The 19100-nt window shown below is 44.3% G+C and overlaps 1 protein-coding gene across 1 annotated transcript in view; it reads right to left on the reverse strand.

Moving 5' to 3' along the window:
* COL6A1 (collagen type VI alpha 1 chain) overlaps positions 1-19100 on the reverse strand; it is a 115306-nt gene that overhangs the window by 88344 nt on the left and 7862 nt on the right. Inside the window, exons 3-5 of the mRNA XM_069616051.1 lie at positions 18224-18353; positions 4063-4263; positions 2694-2853 (exon numbers count right to left, since the gene is read on the reverse strand). Of these exons, the coding sequence (XP_069472152.1) occupies positions 2694-2853; positions 4063-4263; positions 18224-18353 (491 nt within the window). The remainder of the gene's footprint in view (positions 1-2693; positions 2854-4062; positions 4264-18223; positions 18354-19100) is intronic.

Raw genomic sequence — 19100 nt, forward strand, 5'->3', positions numbered from 1 at the left:
GTGTAGATTAAGGACTTAGATACACATTTTATCTTTTCCGGGAGAGGAATACATCTGCCTTGAGATATGAGGGGCAATCTTCAGAGAGATTGAGACTGCCTGAGGTTCTGAGTATGTTTTATCAGAGAGATGTCAGGCTCACTGATGAGCCTAGCAATCTTACTCAGAGGGAGTGAGTTTCCTGGGTATGAGAGTAAGCTTATTCAGAGGGGAGTGGGAGGCAGAAGACATGTACGTGAGCTTACTCAAAGACGAGCAAAATGGAGACAACCTGAGGATTGAGTGGACGTCTTGAGAGCACAGTAATCCTCCGGGAGAGCTGAGAGTGTTCAGTCATTGAGGTGTGAGGGTCTCTGGTGAAGTGGGTGACCTACTTCAGAGCACAGGTACTACCAGAGAATGTGAAACAGGCCTTCAAAGCCGGTTCAGCACAAGACAGCTGCAGCACGATGCAATTCTTAGCACTAGGATGGGTGTCATGTTGAGACCATCCGCAGCCACTTATAGAAATGATCGCACCTGTGATGCCTCTCAGAGCTCACCAGCGCCCCATGTGGCATCTCTGCAGGGTAAGTGGGAGGGTGATGTCTGCTAGGGAAGAATGTTCTATGTACCCTTTCCCAAGAGATATTTCAGTGGAAACCCTGGCGTCATTGCCAATGTCGCGGCGCTCTGCTTCATTCTCAGGCAAGAAAAGCCTTTTCAGACCTCCTTCTCTGATCCTTTCCTTTATTTTGGGGGCACTGGTGAGTTCTTGGGGCTACTGGTGCAGGGGGGCTGCTTCCCTCAATCATCTTCTCTATATTGTTTTAATGTAGCACACACCACCTTACTTGCCGCAGGGGGACTTTTGTATCCATTTTGCATGTTTATCTGGCAACAATATTTATATCTTTTTGAAACATGTTTTTCTTCTTTTTTTCCAGTGCACTACCGTGCACAGTCATTTTTTATTTTGAGTACCATATATTCAGGATGGCAGTACCGTGTGGTTTAAGTCCTATATTTAGGCCAGCCGTCATATTGCTTTTTGGCCGCCTTCCTGCCCTCTCAGGTCAGGAAACTCCATATATGGTCATGCACTTTTGCGGGGTCCAGCTTGGATTCCTGGGCAAGTGCCTCTGTGTGACTGAACTGTTCAGGACTGGGTTTTGGACGTTCTGGCCCAATACATATTCCTGCCAGGAAGTGCCTGTGGCTGGGAATAGGCAGGTGTGTAGCTCTCCATGATTGGACAGCCCTCGGCTGTTTGACTGGTGCAGGTGTTTGCTATTGGTCGCTTGGGGTAACCTTCAGCCTGAGTTTTGGATAGCAAGGGGAGACCCGCAGCCATTGTGTAAGTCCCCTATTGGAACCAAGTTTCAAAAGAAGAGAAACCTTCACTGAACACCCAGAAGGCTGCTGCTAAGGACAACCAGCACTGCCCATGCCCCGTACTGGAGAAGTCCTTCCTGAGACCAGAGAAGGCCCTTGTTGGTGCCTTCTCCCCTCCTGAAAAGGTGGTCCAACCGGTCTTGCACCGGCACTTGAGGACTACCATTGGTGAACATTAGAAGTGTCCCGGAACCATCATATGGGGTGCCCATCCACTGACAAGGCCTCTCCTGCTACTGTGAAGGTCCTCCCCTTGCCCCATAGGAATTTCATTGGTTCAAGGCCCACCGCCGAGCACTACCCTTAGCTAGCTGTGATCGGTGGAGTACCAGCCAAGGACATGTATGCGTATGTATGTGTTCCGTAGTGTGCAGTATAAGTGTATTTTCGTTCTTCTGCATGCAGCTTCATGACTTGCATGCCTCTAGGTGTTTCACTACTGCCCTTACACCGCCACTTGTTCTCCTAGCCTGCCTGCCTTGCAGCTCTGCTTACATTACCTTGTGAGAGTTTGTCTAGACCTAGTGCCTCTAACCTTGAGTGCCAACTAGCTTGACCTCTCCGAATCCTTCCCCATGGCTGGTTCTGAACCTCCCTGGAAACAATGGCACACGTGGATGCCATCAGGCAGCAGAACAGACACTGGTTACATGTGGAGTTCATGGCCAGAACAAGGGCTGCCATCACTTGGAGTCCATTAGCGGTGAACAGTCTGAATGGCGTTATATGTGACCACTGCAGGTGATGCATTGAGAGCACTGTCACTTGGGGTACCATTGGGAATGAGTATTAGGACATTGATGCCATGTTAGGCACTGTGTATGACTGGTGTGATACAGGGAGTACATCAGAGATCTTCAGTAGGACTGAGGTATGATATGATATGATATGATAGGTTATTTATAACGCGCTTAATACCCAGAGGTTTCTAAGAGCGGATCCAGGGTTCGAACCTGCGTTGCTCCGTGTCATCTTGCTTCCAAGGTGAGCACGTTGCTCCTGACCTATCCTTCCGTGGCTATTATGGTATTTGGAGCCTGCCAGTGGTTATATTGGGGCCTGGTCATGTCTGAAGCCCATTGGGGACCATTATTAGGAGCAATGTCACACCTGGAGTCCATCAAATGTTGGATTAGGTATTGTGCCACGTGTGGAGTCTCTCAGGGTCCAGGACTAGAAATGGTGTAGCTCGTGTATTCATGTATCCCCCAGACTGTTCTCTCACATTGGAACCCTCCGTAGCCCGTACCTGGAATAGACTGTCATTTGGCAACTAGCGTCCACACTCTTTAATGAATACATTGCTTCATGACCCCTACCAAGTGGTTTGGAGAAATGCCCACAGCGAAGATTTTGATGCCGAGATTTTTGGCTTCACTGACAGCATCTTCCAGGCCTCCACAGGGCTCCTTGTAGCCATCCAGAGGGTGTCCATCCGTCACCACGATCAGGTACTTGTTCTCCTTTTGGTGCGATCCCCTGTAACAGGGCACAGATATCAATGCAGTGGCTACTCCTGCTATTAGGATGAGCCCCCCCTCGCCCCCCTCTGTCTGTGTCTTTATGCCTCCCTGGCCATCCTTGCTCCCCCTTCCTGGTCTTATGTCTCTTCAGTTGTTGCTATCTGAATCTTTCACATTCTTTCTGATGAGCTTTTCACTCTCTTTCTCTCACTCTCTCCCTCTCTCTCCCCCCCTCTGGCTCTCGCTGGCGTTCTCGCGCTACTCATGATATCTTGCAGGGATGATGCATTTGAAATGGTAACTCATCTATTTTGGCAAATGCTCCCAAGACCACACTGGTCCTTTCCTTGGGTACTTATCAGTCTCCGTCCTCTGTGTGTGCTGGCTCCAATCTCCCTGGCCCTTCCCCACCTGACAATAATATAGTGAGAGCCACAAGTATTTCTAAAACTAGCCTGTAATTATGCTACAAATGTCAAAATGTCATCTTGATAATACAAAAGCGTCCATTACTATATATATATATATATATATATAAATATACACAATTAAAAAGCTTTCTAGAATGCTTAACACGAAGAATATTGTTCAATATCTTTAATGCAAATTGATGAAGACTTTCATTGATGAAGGAATGGTTAGATTTGGTCTAGAAACCTTTTGGATGACATGTTTTTGGTCTCGCTCTTTTTCGTGTGCTATGAAAATAAATAAAATGTAACCATAAATGTTCTTGACTTACTAAAGTAAGCTGCATTATTTTTAAAAAATGGTTCATAAACATTCTTAAGAAGCCAACTGCAGTAACTTACTCAACAAACCTTTGATATAATTAATTCGTTTTCAGATATGTAAAGCAGCCGTATTTTGAACATAATGTCTTTCTATGAAGAGAAGAGAACTAGCTGATCTCCCACCAATTCTAAGTTTGATGGTATGTTTTACGCTGCGCACTTCAAACAAGTGCTTCTTCTGTTTTCTTTCTTTCTCCAACTGCTCTGTCGTTTTACTTTGACTCCGCCCTCCACTGCCCATTCATTTTGCTCTTCCCAAACCCCCTATCTCTTACCTTGTTGCTTTTGCCCCTCTTCTTTCAGCCATCTTGAACATTTGCCCCTACCTTCAAGACAGATTTGCCCATCTATAACTTCCTTAGTCCCCCACCAATTAAACAGACTCTGTTCTAGCTTCCCAGCCTTGAGTAGCTTGATTGGCCGGCACTCACCCAATCATGAGCTCCTCAATGCCTCTCTTGATAGCGCAATCTGTGTGAGTGCCTTTCCCGATGTAGTTGACATCATCCACTCTGTTCTTCAGTTCAGTCTGTCCGTCGGGCATGCGTGTTAGGCCCTTGATCAGGATCACTTCATCGCTGTAGTGCAGAGCACCAGCATTCCACACCAGATTGCGGTCACAGCGGTAATACCTTCCATGCGATAGAAGAAAAAAAAAACAAAAAAAACATGGTCACTGACATTACATAAAGAAAACGTGCCATTTAGAAAGAAATCACTGCAGAGGGGATCTACCATTTATTAACGGAGAACAACAATCACGTGGCATGTGGTTTTTGGTAAAGTGCTAGGATAAGAAATGGCTTGCAATTCAACAGGATGTGGTGAAAATATTGAGGGCAAAATATCAAGGTCACATAACTTTGATTTCTAAATAACGACTAAAGCTTAAGAGGTCTATGCAATAATCTCAGCTTCTATGCACAGCTCAACTTCCTAGCACAGCCAGTGCACTTGGCACAGGGAAGAAAAGGAAAGGACCTTGCACACAGCACTGGACATGGGCTGGAGGAGGAGAGATGCAGGGACTGGTGAGGATGGAGCAGTCTGTACAGGGTGTGTAGAGGAGGAGAGATGCAGGACATGGAGAGATGAGATGGATATGGAGAAAGACAATTGGAAGTGCTCAGATAAAGACAGGCGGAAGGGACCAGCAGGAGGATAGTGGGCGCACAGTGCAGGGCGTGGAGTAGATAAACTGAGGTGAAAAGAAAGGGTGTGCTCTTCCCTCTCCTCTAAGGAATTTGCTGCCCAGTACATCTCTTCTAAAATGGCAACAGAATCTAGAACACCCTCACCATTTCACTTTGCCCCCCCTGCTACTTTTCCCCCTCCAGCTTTCTCTTCCATATCCTACGTGTGCTCAGTCCACCCAAACTCTACTCTTGTATGTGCCTCCATCCTCAGGACTGCCAAGCCCTCATGCACCTCAGTTGATCAGTTTGCCCCCCTCACAGTCATGGAGCGAGCATCTCTCCTCCTTGTTGAACGTTTCCCTTTCTCTTGGCATCTTTCTTGGCGTCTGCTTTAAGGTGACGCTGGCAACTGTTCTTCATAACCTTAAAAAACCCTCCGGTGACCCTCATAATCCTTCCAATTGTCAGCAGGTATCCCTCCCTCCCTACTCTAAAGTCCTTGCCTGTTGGCTCTCGATGGGAAAATATTCGCACCATCGTTTTTTCTGTTTCTCTTTAAATCCCTCCATTCACTTGCTCCCTGCTTCCTAGCAAACACAATATCGCAATACCCCCCTCTGCTGACTTCACTCTTCTTCACTCCCTAATCTCTGTGTCCCCATCCACCCAGCGCTCCCTCTCGCTTCCGCTCCTTCTCTCTTCGTGACCTGCTTTACAATTTGGCCTGAAGGTGGATGTTAAATCCGAAATGTGTTGGCTATAATTGTTGCTTTCACCACATTTTGAGCTTTTTGGACTAAGTTTGATTTGTCTGAAATGAGTAATATGTATGCGCTAGCACAGCAGAAGATGTTGTTGATGCTTTTTCAATGATAGGTTCTCAGTGATTAGAACTGGGACATTTAACTGTGATAAATTGCTACACGTCACCCTTTGATTTGTATGACATTTTTGTTCTGAAAATTGTTATTTTACAATTGATTGACTTTTTGGTCTTAATCTGGATATGAATTTAGGGTGGGCGGTCCACCCAAATACCATTAAAGTTCATTGTGCCGCAGATTAACTTTTAACATTTCCTTTCAAGTTCTTCTATTAATGTTTTTGGATCAAATTAACCTCACTGTGTAGCCACTGTCTGCACTAAAAACTAAACTGGACTGAGGTCCCATAAGAGTGCAAATAGGGTTCCCCGTTAGCAACAACGGGCTTTGTTTATTTGTATGACCACTTTACCGGTAGTCCCTTACCCGACCTGTTAAAAACTCTACTACTGTCCACTCATTCCAGTTCCCCACTCATGCCTCACCGCCTTATCCAATAAGGTGCTTATTCTACCTACTTCCACATTACTACTCCTCCCTGACCTTTCTGCTTTCTTCCACAACTGAACATTCTAGTCTGTTCTAAAGCAGTTTCTTCTGTGTGTGTCCTGTTCCAGGTCTGTAACAACCTTCCGCTATCACTCCAAACACCTGTATCCTCAATACATGCTTCCAAATGCTAATAATGGAAGGAGACTGGCAGTGCCAGGGAGAGGAATGGTGCTGGTAGCGCACAGCTCAGGGCATGGAAAAGAGAAGGAGAAACACAGTGCACAGAGAGAGGGAGGAGAAAAGGAGGGAATCCGGAGGAGGGCATGGATAAAGGCAGCGGGAGGGAGTAGGATGGCTGCACACACACTCTCTCTCTTTCTCTCTCTCTCTCTCTCTCTCTCTCTCTCTCTCTCTCTCTCTCTCTCTCTCTCTCTCTCTCTGCAGAGCTACAACCTAAGTCCCTCCGCCAAGCAATCTGTGCACACAGCATGCTCTGCACAGTCTCTGTAGGCTAGAAGTCAGACAGTAAGACCCATCCAGGCTAAGACCTACAAAAGGCTACATCCTGGTAGATTTGTACATACTATGCCGCAGGCTACTGCTGTACATAATTGCTTGTATTGTGAGCGAGTGGTCTTGGATTCTCTGTGTGCTCCTGGGAGGCGTGTTGGAGCAGTTATTAGTCTCAGTGAGACTTTCATCCGGCACTGCGAGCTAAAGGCTCTTTCCGCATCGGATCGGAGGAGCGCTTCCTGGAGGAGGCGTGGTGTGTATTGCACGTGACCACATCACGTGACTTGGCTTCCCTTCAAAACCCGGAGGCTGCCGCCCGCCCAGTGTGAGCGAGTGGTCTTGGATTCTCTGTGTGCTCCTGGGAGGCGTGTTGGAGCAGTTATTAGTTTCAGTGAGACTTTCATCCGGCACTGCGAGCTAAAGGCTCTTGCCGCATCGGATCGGAGGAGCGCTTCCTGGAGGAGGCATGGTGTGTATTGCACGTGACCACATCACGTGACTTGGCTTCCCTTCAAAACCCGGAGGCTGCCGCCCGCCCAGTGTGAGCGAGTGGTCTTGGATTCTCTGTGTGCTCCTGGGAGGCGTGTTGGAGCAGGTATTAGTCTCAGTGAGACTTTCATCCGGCACTGCGAGCTAAAGGCTCTTGCCGCATCGGATCGGAGGAGCGCTTCCTGGAGGAGGCGTGGTGTGTATTGCACGTGACCACATCACGTGACTTGGCTTCCCTTCAAAACCCGGAGGCTATCGCCCTTAAGCCCGGCGGGGTCAAGCCCTTCGACTGTTGTGCGGCTGTTGGGGAGCTGGCGGGGCTGAGGGGGCGAAATCATTGTATAGCGGTCAAGTAAGGGCGCAGAGTACGCTGTCACTCCTTCGGAGTTCTTCATAATCAACTATTCTGCACAGTTTCTATTCATTGATGTTCTTTGCATGGGATTTCCAGATCTATATACTTGCACTTACTTTTAGTACGACAGCGTGCAGTGGTATCTAACTGTTTTTAAATTTTGTATGGTCAAACAAATGATTGGTTAGGATACCTTTTAAAACATTTTTGCAATACTTAACTTTACTCAATCCATACTTATATTTTTTCATAACTTCTCTAAGAGAGGTGACCCCCTGAGTTTATATAATGGGAGTCACACTCAGAAGCATGGGAAGTATCCCAGAGGAATCCATAGTACAGGGGGGTAGAGTCCCACCACAGGTGGTAATCTCTCTTCCACATTTGTCGCAAGCGTTTCAACCTGTTAAGTTGGGTTCTGCTCCATTCACTGGAGAAGTGACTCTGGTAGCCCCCCAGGGAAGTCCTACTTCTCCAGGTAAAGAGGTTCCTACGGATTTCGGTCCAGAGCAAATTAATCAAACAGACTCTATGGTAGAGGTGGTGGGAGTTATAAACCTGACTTTGTTAAACATTGAGTCAAAGATGAACTTTTTGGCTGACGAACCAATGGCGGTGGAGCGAGATTTAGTATCAGACACTTCCATATTGGGCCCACTGTTGTCCCATGAACTCTCTAGGAAAGTTCATGGCCCAAGAGACCCCAAATGGAAAGAGCCAGCATCCGCTGTCTTCTCACCTAAGCAATGGGGCTACAAGGAGAAATTGTCACAGTACCAGTTCAGTCACAAGTACGAAAGGGAAATTGGGCGAAGGGACGAGACTTCCCCATTATTACTCCAGGGCAGTGAAAGTGTTAAATCAGGGGATGATGACTTCCTAGTGGAGAAGCCAGAGACCGAGGCTGAAGATCCAGAGGCTATTGAAACTAAAGAAGTCTCCCTACATGATCAGCTACCCCCGGTAGATGAGCTATCATTTACGGTTCTCTCTAGAATTATGGACTCTATGTATAGAGGCTACGATACATTGAATTATGGAATTCGGGAGTTAAGACAATCAATGAAGGAAGTACTGAGTAAAGTGCACTTCTTGGAAGGCTACATAATGGCAGTATCAGTTTTAAATACTGTAAGCCCAAATAAGATGGACACTGAGGGGTCTGGGGTGGTACAAGGAAATAGTGCTGAACTTAAAAATTTGGGAATACAGGGGGAGAAGGCTGAGTTAAAGGGAGACTGTGCTTTAGTAGTTCATGAGGTATCAGAAATAGCCCTCCCTTCAGTATCAATGTTGGGGAAGGAACAGGTACAGGAAATCAAGCCGGTGAGTAGTAGCCCAAAGGAGAGCAAACTTAGTAATATAAACAAGCAGTCTCTTCAGCAAAAAAAACCTAAAAACTGTAAACCCCCACCTTCACAACAGAATAAAGGGTCACGGAAATTCCTACGTAACCTAAGGTTGGCTGTGGATAAACACATGCAAATTGATAGAGACATATTAGACCAGAGAAAGAAGGATTTCTTTATAAACAGGAAAAGGGGTCTAAACAAGGAATCAGTAAGGGTTAAGGAAGCTGATAAGGTTTCATCTGTGTTGGATACTGTGCAGGAGGGTGATAGTCCTTCCTTCGATCTAAGCAATATATCCGTCTATCCAGTAGATATGGGAGAGGTAGAGCTCGAATGGACTAAGGGATTAGAGGTTATAAAAAACATTGAACCTGGAATTGGGAAGGGAGTTGGAAAGAGTTGTCCTCTGGTAGAAGGACTACCGGTCCCACCATTTATAACAGTAGGAAAGGGTCTGGTGAAACCTTTGGTAGAAGCTGTAGAAACAGGAAATTTTCCGGCTCCTACGTTGTATGCAATTTTCTCGAAACCCGGGGTGGTGAAGATGGACTCGGGGAAGCTGCCACAGCTAAGGGTTCCTCAATTAGTTCCTTTTCTGACCTCGAGATTAGTGGAGGAAGTGGGCCTAGGGACCCCAAAATGTAAGTTCCTGGATCAATCCAAGGGGGTGGGAGAGAGTATGGAGCAAGCAAGATCGCCTAAAAAGTGGAATCCAAGGCAAGAGCCAAACTTGGAAAAAAAGACGCCTGTTAACGGCGAGTTAACCATCTTCATGAGTCGCCTTTTCGAAAGCTCTAATATATACCCTTTAAACAGACATTATATCTTGGCTTTAATGCAGGAAATCCAAAAGTTGAAATTGATATCCTCAGGGGACATTAAGACGGTAGAATTCGTCTATGACGACTGCCTAGATATTGTAAGACTTCATCTAAGGTCACACTTAACAAAGGAAATAACATTGGGGGAGAGAGAACGCTTCCTAGCCCTTGGTTTTGAAGTTACAGATACAGGGCCCTCAATTTTATCAAGTTTGGTACCCATTCACCAAGTAAAGAAAGGCAAGATACAAGATGAAAGAGAAAGATATAACAAGGAGATTTATAGTTCCAGAGGTTATACGCAAGTTCCATTTGGCAGAGGGATAAACCAGGAAAGGGAGGAAAATCGATTCCAACACACATGATGGTCTAATTGGTCAATAATTACATGGAATTCGAGAGGACACAAGAATATTATGAATAATCACGAACTCTTTTTAAATTTTGACATTATTTGTTTGCAGGAAACTTTTTTGTTAGATACACCCATGATAGATGGATTCAACACAGTCTACGTCAAGGCCCAACGGGGAGCGAAGGGTAGGCCGTTTGGGGGTCTCCTAACTGCAGTTAAACGTTCTTTGGGGCTTTCAATGCAGGTAATTGAGGTAGACAGGTCAGACATTTTGGTTGTACTCTTAGAATGGCAAGAAGATGATGAGAGTCCCACAAGCAAATGTTTCCTGGTAAACGTTTACTTCAGTCCCTTAAAGGATAAGTTGGAAGAAGCCTTGATGGCAATTTCTTTCACATTATTGGGAGAATTTCCAGAGGAAGGGGCCTCAGTGATAATTGTTGGAGACTTTAACGCAGAATGCCTCGATGAAAAGTGGTATCTAGAGATTGATAGAAAGTCTGTCTGCAAGGAATCCCGGGAGAGAGGGAAGAGGATCACCCAGGAATTTGAGGCATGGAACCTAAGTATAATCAACGGTAACATACAGATGGACATTCCGCCAGCTTTTACATGGCAGAATGGGCTGTGGAAATCAACAATAGATTACATCTTCATTTCGCACGATCTTATCACAAAAGGAGTTTCCCTGGAAATATAATCCCTGAAATGGAGCGACCACTCCCTCCTGGAATTTAAATTGCTTGGTGTGGCAAAATATAGCGAATCAGACACTGTGGGAGTGGAGATAAACTCAAGAAAGAATGAGGTCAAGTGGGACCCTAGAATTGCGGCGGCATTTTTGTCTGGAATCGTAAATTTGCCAGCAAACAAGATGGCCCGCTTATGCACAGCAGAAGGATACCCTACTATGGTAAGGGAGTTGTTAGGAAGGTTAACAACAGATAGGGGTCTAACCCAGACGGTGGCAAGTAGGAAGGGTTCTCACTCCTTTGATATAGAAGTTCAGGTTCACAAAAAGGAACTACATTGAGAAGTGAGGCTTCTCAAAAAATCTGCACTTCCGGGTTACATGGAAAAGGTGAGGAAACTAAAACAAGCATATAGGAATTGGGCAAAAGGTAGAAAGTACATATTATACATTAAGGACGCCGAGAGAATGCTGGCTTGTATGTTAGGGAATAGGCCGGGTATATTTTGGGACCTAATTAAACCGAAAGGTACACAAGATTATCTTCAGGCACAGGCGGTTAGTGACATTGGCTGGGTAAAACATTTCTCAGATTTGTACAGGGTGGAAGGTCTAGACCAGTCAGTCACATGGCCAGAGGCGGACTGGAGGGGTGCTATAGAATGGGATCTGGAGGATTTAAAGATCTTGATAAAGAAAAGTAAGTCCTCGAATGCACCAGGTCCAGACGGTCTCTCTAACCTGAACTACAAAGGCAATTTAGTAGTTTGGTCGCAGGTATTGTCTGCTTTGTTCATGGATATCTTGGCTAGTAATTCGTTTCCTTCTACCTGCTCAGCGGCAACCCTAATCCTTGTGTTTAAAGGTGGGGATAGGTCCTCTCCTAATTATTATAGACCTATATCCTTACTAGATGCCTCGAACAAAATATTAGCGAAAATACTGCTGAAAGCTCTACAAAAATGGGCCGTGGAATCAGACTCCTTAGACGTTGTTCAGTCAGGTTTTCGGCAAGGGCTGAGTACATCAACCAATTGCATGGTGCTAGATTTACTAGCACATCAAGCAAAGGAGCAAGCACAGCCAGTATTCTTTGCTTTCTTAGATATTAGTAAAGCCTTCAACATGGTCAACAGGGCCCTTTTGTGGAAAAAATTGTACGACCGGGGGTGTCCCATAGCCCTGATAAGTATTCTGGTGGCCCTCCATACAAACACAAGGATTAGGGTAAGGTTGGACGAACTGGGTAACTTTTCCCCTTGGATACAGACAAACAGGGGCTTAAGACAGGGGTGTGTCTTGGCACCCTTTCTTTTTTGCTTGTATTTATTGGGACTTGAATGCTGTATGGATTCCGTAAAAACTTTCCCTCCAAGATTGGGGGCTATGGTTGTCCAATATTTACTTTATGCAGATGATATTGTTTTATGTGACCTCACAGCTATTGGGCTCCAAAGAGCTTTATTAGCCGTAGAGGGGTTCCTGGAAAAACTAGACCTAGCACTAAATACTGTAAAATCAAAGGTTCTGGTATTTAAGGGGAGTAGGAAAAATTGTAAAGTACTGCCCTGGTACTTGAAAAACGGCAAAATAGAAGTTGTAAATAAATTTGTGTACTTAGGGCTGACAATTTACGACAAGTTCTCTGGTTCCGAACTACAGGAAGACTTACGGGCAAAATTTGTAGGGGCTGGCATACAACTTAGAATTTTCGATGGAAAATTCGGTAGATACTCTCTTTTACCAGTCCTAAAATTATACAAACAACAATTAACCCCAAAATTAATCTATGGAGCACAAACTCGGAATCAGCCGATTAATTGGTCACTACTAGAGGGGGCATTATGGAAAGGTTTGCTCCAACTTCCGCAGTCTGTCCCTTTAGTAGGGATTCTGTTTGAATTAGGCTTGCTACCAGTACAAACTCTGGTAGATTGGGGCAAGCTTCAGTTGCTGGTAAATATACTGAACCCACCAGGGTCGTCAATATACGAACAACTAAATCTGGTAAGACTTCAGGGCGGCTGTAGGGTTCTCAGGGACTGGGTTCAGAATTGTCAATTAATGCTTCAGCAGGCAAATATTCCTCTGGAGGAACTGGAGTTGACACCAAAGGTTGCAAAACTAAGATGGTGTAGACATGTATGGTCTAACTTGAGATCTGAGATAATGGCGTACAAATGCGTTGGGGATCATTTTCTTTGGTCATGTAAAAGCTTTAACACACTTGCACCTTATCTTAAAAAACATCCTTCGCGATCTTTTAGGTCTCAAGTGCTAAGACTCAGGTTAAACTTGTTATCAACAAAAGAAGTACTGAGTCGTCGGGCGAACGTTCCGCAAGATCAGAGGCTATGCCGGCACTTTAACACAAACATTGAGACCTTAAAGCACTTGTGTGTGACTTGTCCAAAACTGATTGATTTGCGGACATGCTTTTTAGCAGGCTTGGTTTACTCCTCCGAGAATGAACTATGGTGGAGGATAATGAATTGTAATGAATTAAGTTTGACCATACATGTTTTAGAATTTTTAAAGAAAGTTGCTGTAATTTTATAAAGGTTGGTTATTTGTATGCTGGATTGTGTATCTGTGGATTGTACATATATGTGTTAAAAGTACCGTAGTACTGTATAACACAATAATAAAATTTTAAAAAAAAATAAAATAAATAATTGCTTGTATTTAAGCGAATAAAAATATTCCAAAAGTTGAATTAATATTGAAAACTCTAGATTTTAAATACTCTACAGCTAATGTTTTGTTTCTGGTTTTCCTTCCTAATGAACTTACCTACAATTCCACAAAGAACAGGCCCAGAGGAGACCTACTGTTCAACAAAGAAATGGTCTCATGGCCCAACTGCAATCTTTGAAAGAGGCAGACTGATTGGCTGCCTGACATTCATAAAGGTCCCAATGTCAGACGTGCCCTGTCATTCAATAAGCAACCAGAGTTGGGATGGGTGAACTGTGATTCATAAAAAAGGGGCACCAAGGCAAGCCAGTTAACTCTTACAGGTTCATCATGAGAGTAGCGCCATGGAGGTGCGCAACAATGTACCATGCGCTCCCCAACAGCACTGTGGAGATGTGGGCACCGCCATGTAAGAGAAACCACAAGAGCAACATTTGGGAAATAAGCATAATTGCTGACCCTGGTATAATTTGAAATATTCGGGATGTTACTAAGAGTGAATGTAAAGAATATATTTAAAGAATATGTTGTGACATAAATATACTCTGAGAAGTAAATCAAGTGTCACTTTATTGAATGTAAGTATCAATGTGCATGTTGGACATTTAAAAAAAGTTATTATTTAGGAATCCTACCAATAGCATTTTACATGTACACAGGTTCCATCCCACATCTTCAATAGGGAACCGGCCTTTCGGGGAGTGTATGGGGTTGAAATGAAATTGCCCCTCTAATGCTGAATTCTAACAACGTGCTGCAAGCACCCTAAAGGGTCAATTATCTAAGCAAAAGTCAAACTCAAGAAGGAATTAAACAGCAAGAATTAAAACAATGCGGGGTGAGACTGTTACATTCACAACTTCTTTCAGATGTGACCTATGTGTGTGGTCAACAGCATATCTGACAACACATACAAGAGTGTGGGAGCCCCTCTCTTATGAGGATGAGCACGGTTCAAATAACTTGGTTTACGGAATTTCTTCCACTTAGGAAGGACGCTTCTGACTGGGCATGGCACACATGATGATTTTAGTACACACTGCTATATAGTGGGGCTTAATAAAATTATTAAGCAACACAAAAGGTGATAGAGCAAGGATTTAGACCATAATACCCCAAATATAGCTAGACAATCTCATATTTGAGCATTCGGCAGGTTATTTAGATAACATGGAACTATAAGGTTTTCAGAATGTTGATGTGAGGAATTCGACCATCCGCCGACGGGTTTGCACTCGCCTGGGCTTTTTTGATATTTAACAGAAAATGCAATGATGGTAAATCCACCTCAGAAAATTTGTCGGGGGAATCAGCACACATTTTCCTATGCTCACTGCACGATAAAAAACATAGACCTGTGTATTCTGGGTGGGCACAACCTACAAGATGCACCCCTGTCCCATTTACCCATTTAGTTGGAATGTTACAGTCTGGAGTACATGAAAGGAGCTCCAGGGGAGGGCCAACCCTTCCTCCGGCGATGGCCAACCTAATAAAATAACAACGGCTCCATGGATCCGCCCTGTTCATTGTCAGTTCTGTTGGTGACAGCTCATGTGCACTGCTGCTTACCTCAGAGGATTAATTGAGGCAGGCCTGTGAGAGGCGTGGTCACAGAACTAACAAAGGGCAGGAACACCAACACCCCTTTGAGATGCATCTGTGTCAACCTGAAGCCAGCTCCCGCCCTAAAGGATCAAAGACGGTGAGCTGTCATGTCTGATACATGTAATTACAGTAGGCAACCTCCACAGGGAGACCCCATTCAGAGGGTAGGAGTATGTGATTTGATGAAGACATAAAGTCTGTTCTTGCCACAACTTCAAGGGAAACCTGCGCTTTGATCAGGAACCACAGAGAGCTCAATTAAAAAGAGACACCCTTTGATCCACAACAGACAGGAAGATGGGTGGGACTTAGTAGTACATGTTTTCACCCCTTTTATCTTTCCTGTTGCCAAGCACTCTAGTTTTGACTTCACGCATAACAGAAAATTGTTCTTGGGGACCCAGGATTGGTTCAATTGGTGCACCAATCAATGGGGCCCTTTAGGCTTCAAAAGAGGGTTGAGCCCCTCTTTTGGCAGATCATCTCAGGACTTCACAAGGAATAACAAGAGAGACTCATTTGGACCATGGCTGAAGGTACAGTCTGCCGCACAGCTTCTGCCAGTGAAGGAAGGCCAGGATTTCCAAGAGAGACGCAATATTCCTCCCAGGGAACAGAGATAGATACTGAATCCAGAGGACCCTCTAGCAGCGCCAGAACCGGTACCCAGCCAGCACACAGCATGCACTGCTAGACTCTGCAAGCAAGCTTCCGAAGTGGGAAGTGCCAGAGAGGGTCTGAAGTGGAAGAAGGACAAGGCTGTTGCCAGTAACACTCTCCTCAGCTTTGGGCCGTCCACCTGAAAGGACGACACAAGCCCAGTGAAGAAGCTAGGAGGAGTGCATCAACAAGCATCAACCAGCATCCACCTGAAAGGACATTTTGTAGACAGTCGAGCCCCTGAACTGCAACCAACTGCACCACTGACTGTTGTCACATCGCAGTCGCTAACGTAGTCCGAGACACCTCAACCAGTGGTTCAGGCTCGTCGACCAGCACTGAGACAATGATTCCTGATTGCTCGCCGAACTGCCTTCCACCTGATACCCACAGCTGTCTCCCATGTGGAACTCTGTCGTAGGTGCTGCAAAGCACCCTGGAACCGACTCGACCCTGTCTAGCACCACGAACTTCTATGAGCACAAGTTACAGTGTGGTTCTGTCCCCCTGGTCCTTCTCCCAAGGCCCCTAGAGACATTGTACGACCCCTTGCTCCCTTTGTTCTGAGACCAAGCATCATTGAACATTACGATTGATTACTTTTCTGACTACCCTACTGTCAGTATCCAGAGTGCATCCCATTTCCTTCTTGAAACTGTAGGTCCTCTGTACTTCTTTACAGGATGGGTTTTATTGTGTAGTGTGCTAGAACTGTCAGTTGTAATAATAATACGGTAGATATTTTTATACAACCTTGACTGGACAGTCCCTTTTATCATTGGGTAATAATTGTATATTCGCTGTGTTGCAACTAACCAACAACCAATGTTCGTGCAAAGATAAGCCTACCGTTCTGTCCACGTTACCAAAATTGGACAAGGAGGTTCATAATTTACTTGTGTTTCCAATCTGTTCCGATCTCTTCTGGTGTGCTAGAGGTGTGGTGCTAATTGATGGTTTAGAAACCGATATTCATTACTGGACCACAGGTGCACAGGAAGTTGATTTGTCACAGTCATGGACTAATTATTGAAAATCAATTCAGAAAACTGGGGAAAACTAATTAAAAATGACCAATTTCACACGCTATACAATTGTAAGCATGCAGAGATAACCACTTTGAAATAGAGAAAGTAGCATTGCACAAACGATCAAGTTTGCCATTACATACACTATACTGTGCCATTTTATCTATTTACAGATAATACGTTAAAAAGTTACAGTACATCATAAATAATTGAGTCCATGAACTAGAAGAACGAATATGGAAAACCATGTATAACATCAAGGAATATAGAACAACAATTCAGTGTAGTCTAAGCCAAACATAATGTACTTGTAATGATACAGTAAAGCCAACACGAGATAGTAGGTAGTAACTATTCTACTTGTTTTAATCTTGTAGTATGAAGAAAATGAAGTTTATGCAGCTTATAGAGATCTATTATGTTGCTTTTTTCATATCGCCCTGTCTGCTGGATTCCAGCCTCTAAGAGTGGAACCGGATATGAACCCTGAACTGTTCTGCATATACTTGTTTTCAAGACAAGTATGTTCTCCATAAGAACTCCTCCAGCCCAGATAATAAAGAGAACTCAATAACGATTTGAGACATTTAAAGATATGTCCTACATCTTGTACATATTACATCAATTGCTACATCATTAAGTTAAGATGACACAGAGCTTTGATGTTCTTACAGAATAGAGGTCCATGAGGAAATAAAGTATATTACAAGATCTAAATCCTAATTGCAATAAAGAGCTGAGCGCCAAGTTGAGAAAGAAGATGAAAGAGATGATACCCCTGATGAATGTCCACACAATAATATCAATCAAACGACAGAAACATGTGCATGTCAGGCCTAATTACAGTCAGGGAATGAACCTAATTCTGAATTTTATGGTACATTGTGTAAAAAGTGAATAAATACAGAAAAGGCAAATGTTACATTATGTAACTATGAGCCTAAATGCATGTAAAAAATAAAAGTGTGCATGAAATGTAATGTGGGCATGGACATTTTCTGAAACAAATCATTTAGTTAGTATGACTATTTATATTAATGATCATAGAGCTCTAGTTTACAACTCCACAGTTTCGTTGGATTTATGGTATTAATGTAACTAGGTTTCTGTATCACATTACCAATCCTCTTCAATAATGGGCTACTGATTCCCATATGCCCTCAATATTTTGCGAAGGGACCCCCCTCTTGGGACTGCCTATGTCTCTTGTACTCTTTCCATTGTATGTCCTTTCTGGTCAAAATTACACCCCATTCTTCAATAAATACTAACACAAAATACATCCAAGAGAAGCATTCTGAAAAAAGTAACATTCTGCAAACAAGGGATACCTTACCTACACCTAGAGACTATGCCCTCGGTTATGCATACTATATAAGCATGGACACTCATTTACTCGCACCACTCCAGCTGAAGCTACAATGTTACATGGCTTGCCCTACTTCCTGACACTTCCAAGCTTGGCGGAAGGCTAGGGCTGGCGTTAATGGAGGTTGGACTTCCTGAAGGCCATGTATTGCTTGTTCTGGTGTTGGGAATAGTGCAGCAGGTAAGGTTAAAGTGACCTTTACCTGGATGTTAACTGATCAATGAAGCTCTTTGTGAAATGTTTCACTTGTCCGACAAGGTTGCCAAAAGGTTTTACTCTCAGGGCGACACTCTCAGAGGTATCCAGAACAAAGAACAGGTCCACGGGGCAGTCTGCAAGAGAAAACACATGGTCACGCAATCAGGCTCATAGCAGGAGATCTGACAATGGCAAGAGACGAGTATGACAAGACATAACAATAGAGAACAAGACAACCAGCGCTACAGACATTCAACGTAATAATGACGATGAACTTCTAATCATACCGTGGTTCTGACCACATATCTCCAGGTCACCAGACAGGTCTTTGAGGTTAGGTCTGGGATTTTCCAACACCCAAGAGCATTCTGGGAGCAAGAATCACCAACTTGTCACTGTACAAGGAGGCTTCTAGTTCCAGTTACTCTGCCTTGTTCCCGAAGAGGACCAGCTTGCCCATCGGCTGCTGCCTCCGACCACCCCACACACCTGGTAAGACTGCGGCTTTACCTTCGTTTTCCCACTGCTATGGTTCCTGAGTCTTGATAATTGGTTATGGCGATTATGGCAGCCCTGATCTTTGGTAACCTGGAGATTTGTGTCCTTTGTAAACATGATTCAACACACTGCAGCAGAAAACCCGCTGTGACCTTGTGAGAGCTGGGTCACTATTTGATTTATAGAAAGTATGCATCACATTATTAATCTGGGTGAGTTGTAAATCACGTTCAATTGTTGTTTTAGAGAGTTCCCAATTTTTTAAGAATCGTGTTCAACTCCAGGCCTCGAGGGTCTGGATCCTGACGGGTTTTCAGGATATCCCTCATTAATTGATCCCTCATTGTTCAACATATCATTTACCACTGGTAAGGTACCCACCA

Source organism: Ambystoma mexicanum, chromosome 9 (assembly GCF_040938575.1).
Source record: "Ambystoma mexicanum isolate Mex_15411 chromosome 9, UKY_AmexF1_1, whole genome shotgun sequence".
Lineage (NCBI taxonomy): Eukaryota > Metazoa > Chordata > Amphibia > Caudata > Ambystomatidae > Ambystoma > Ambystoma mexicanum.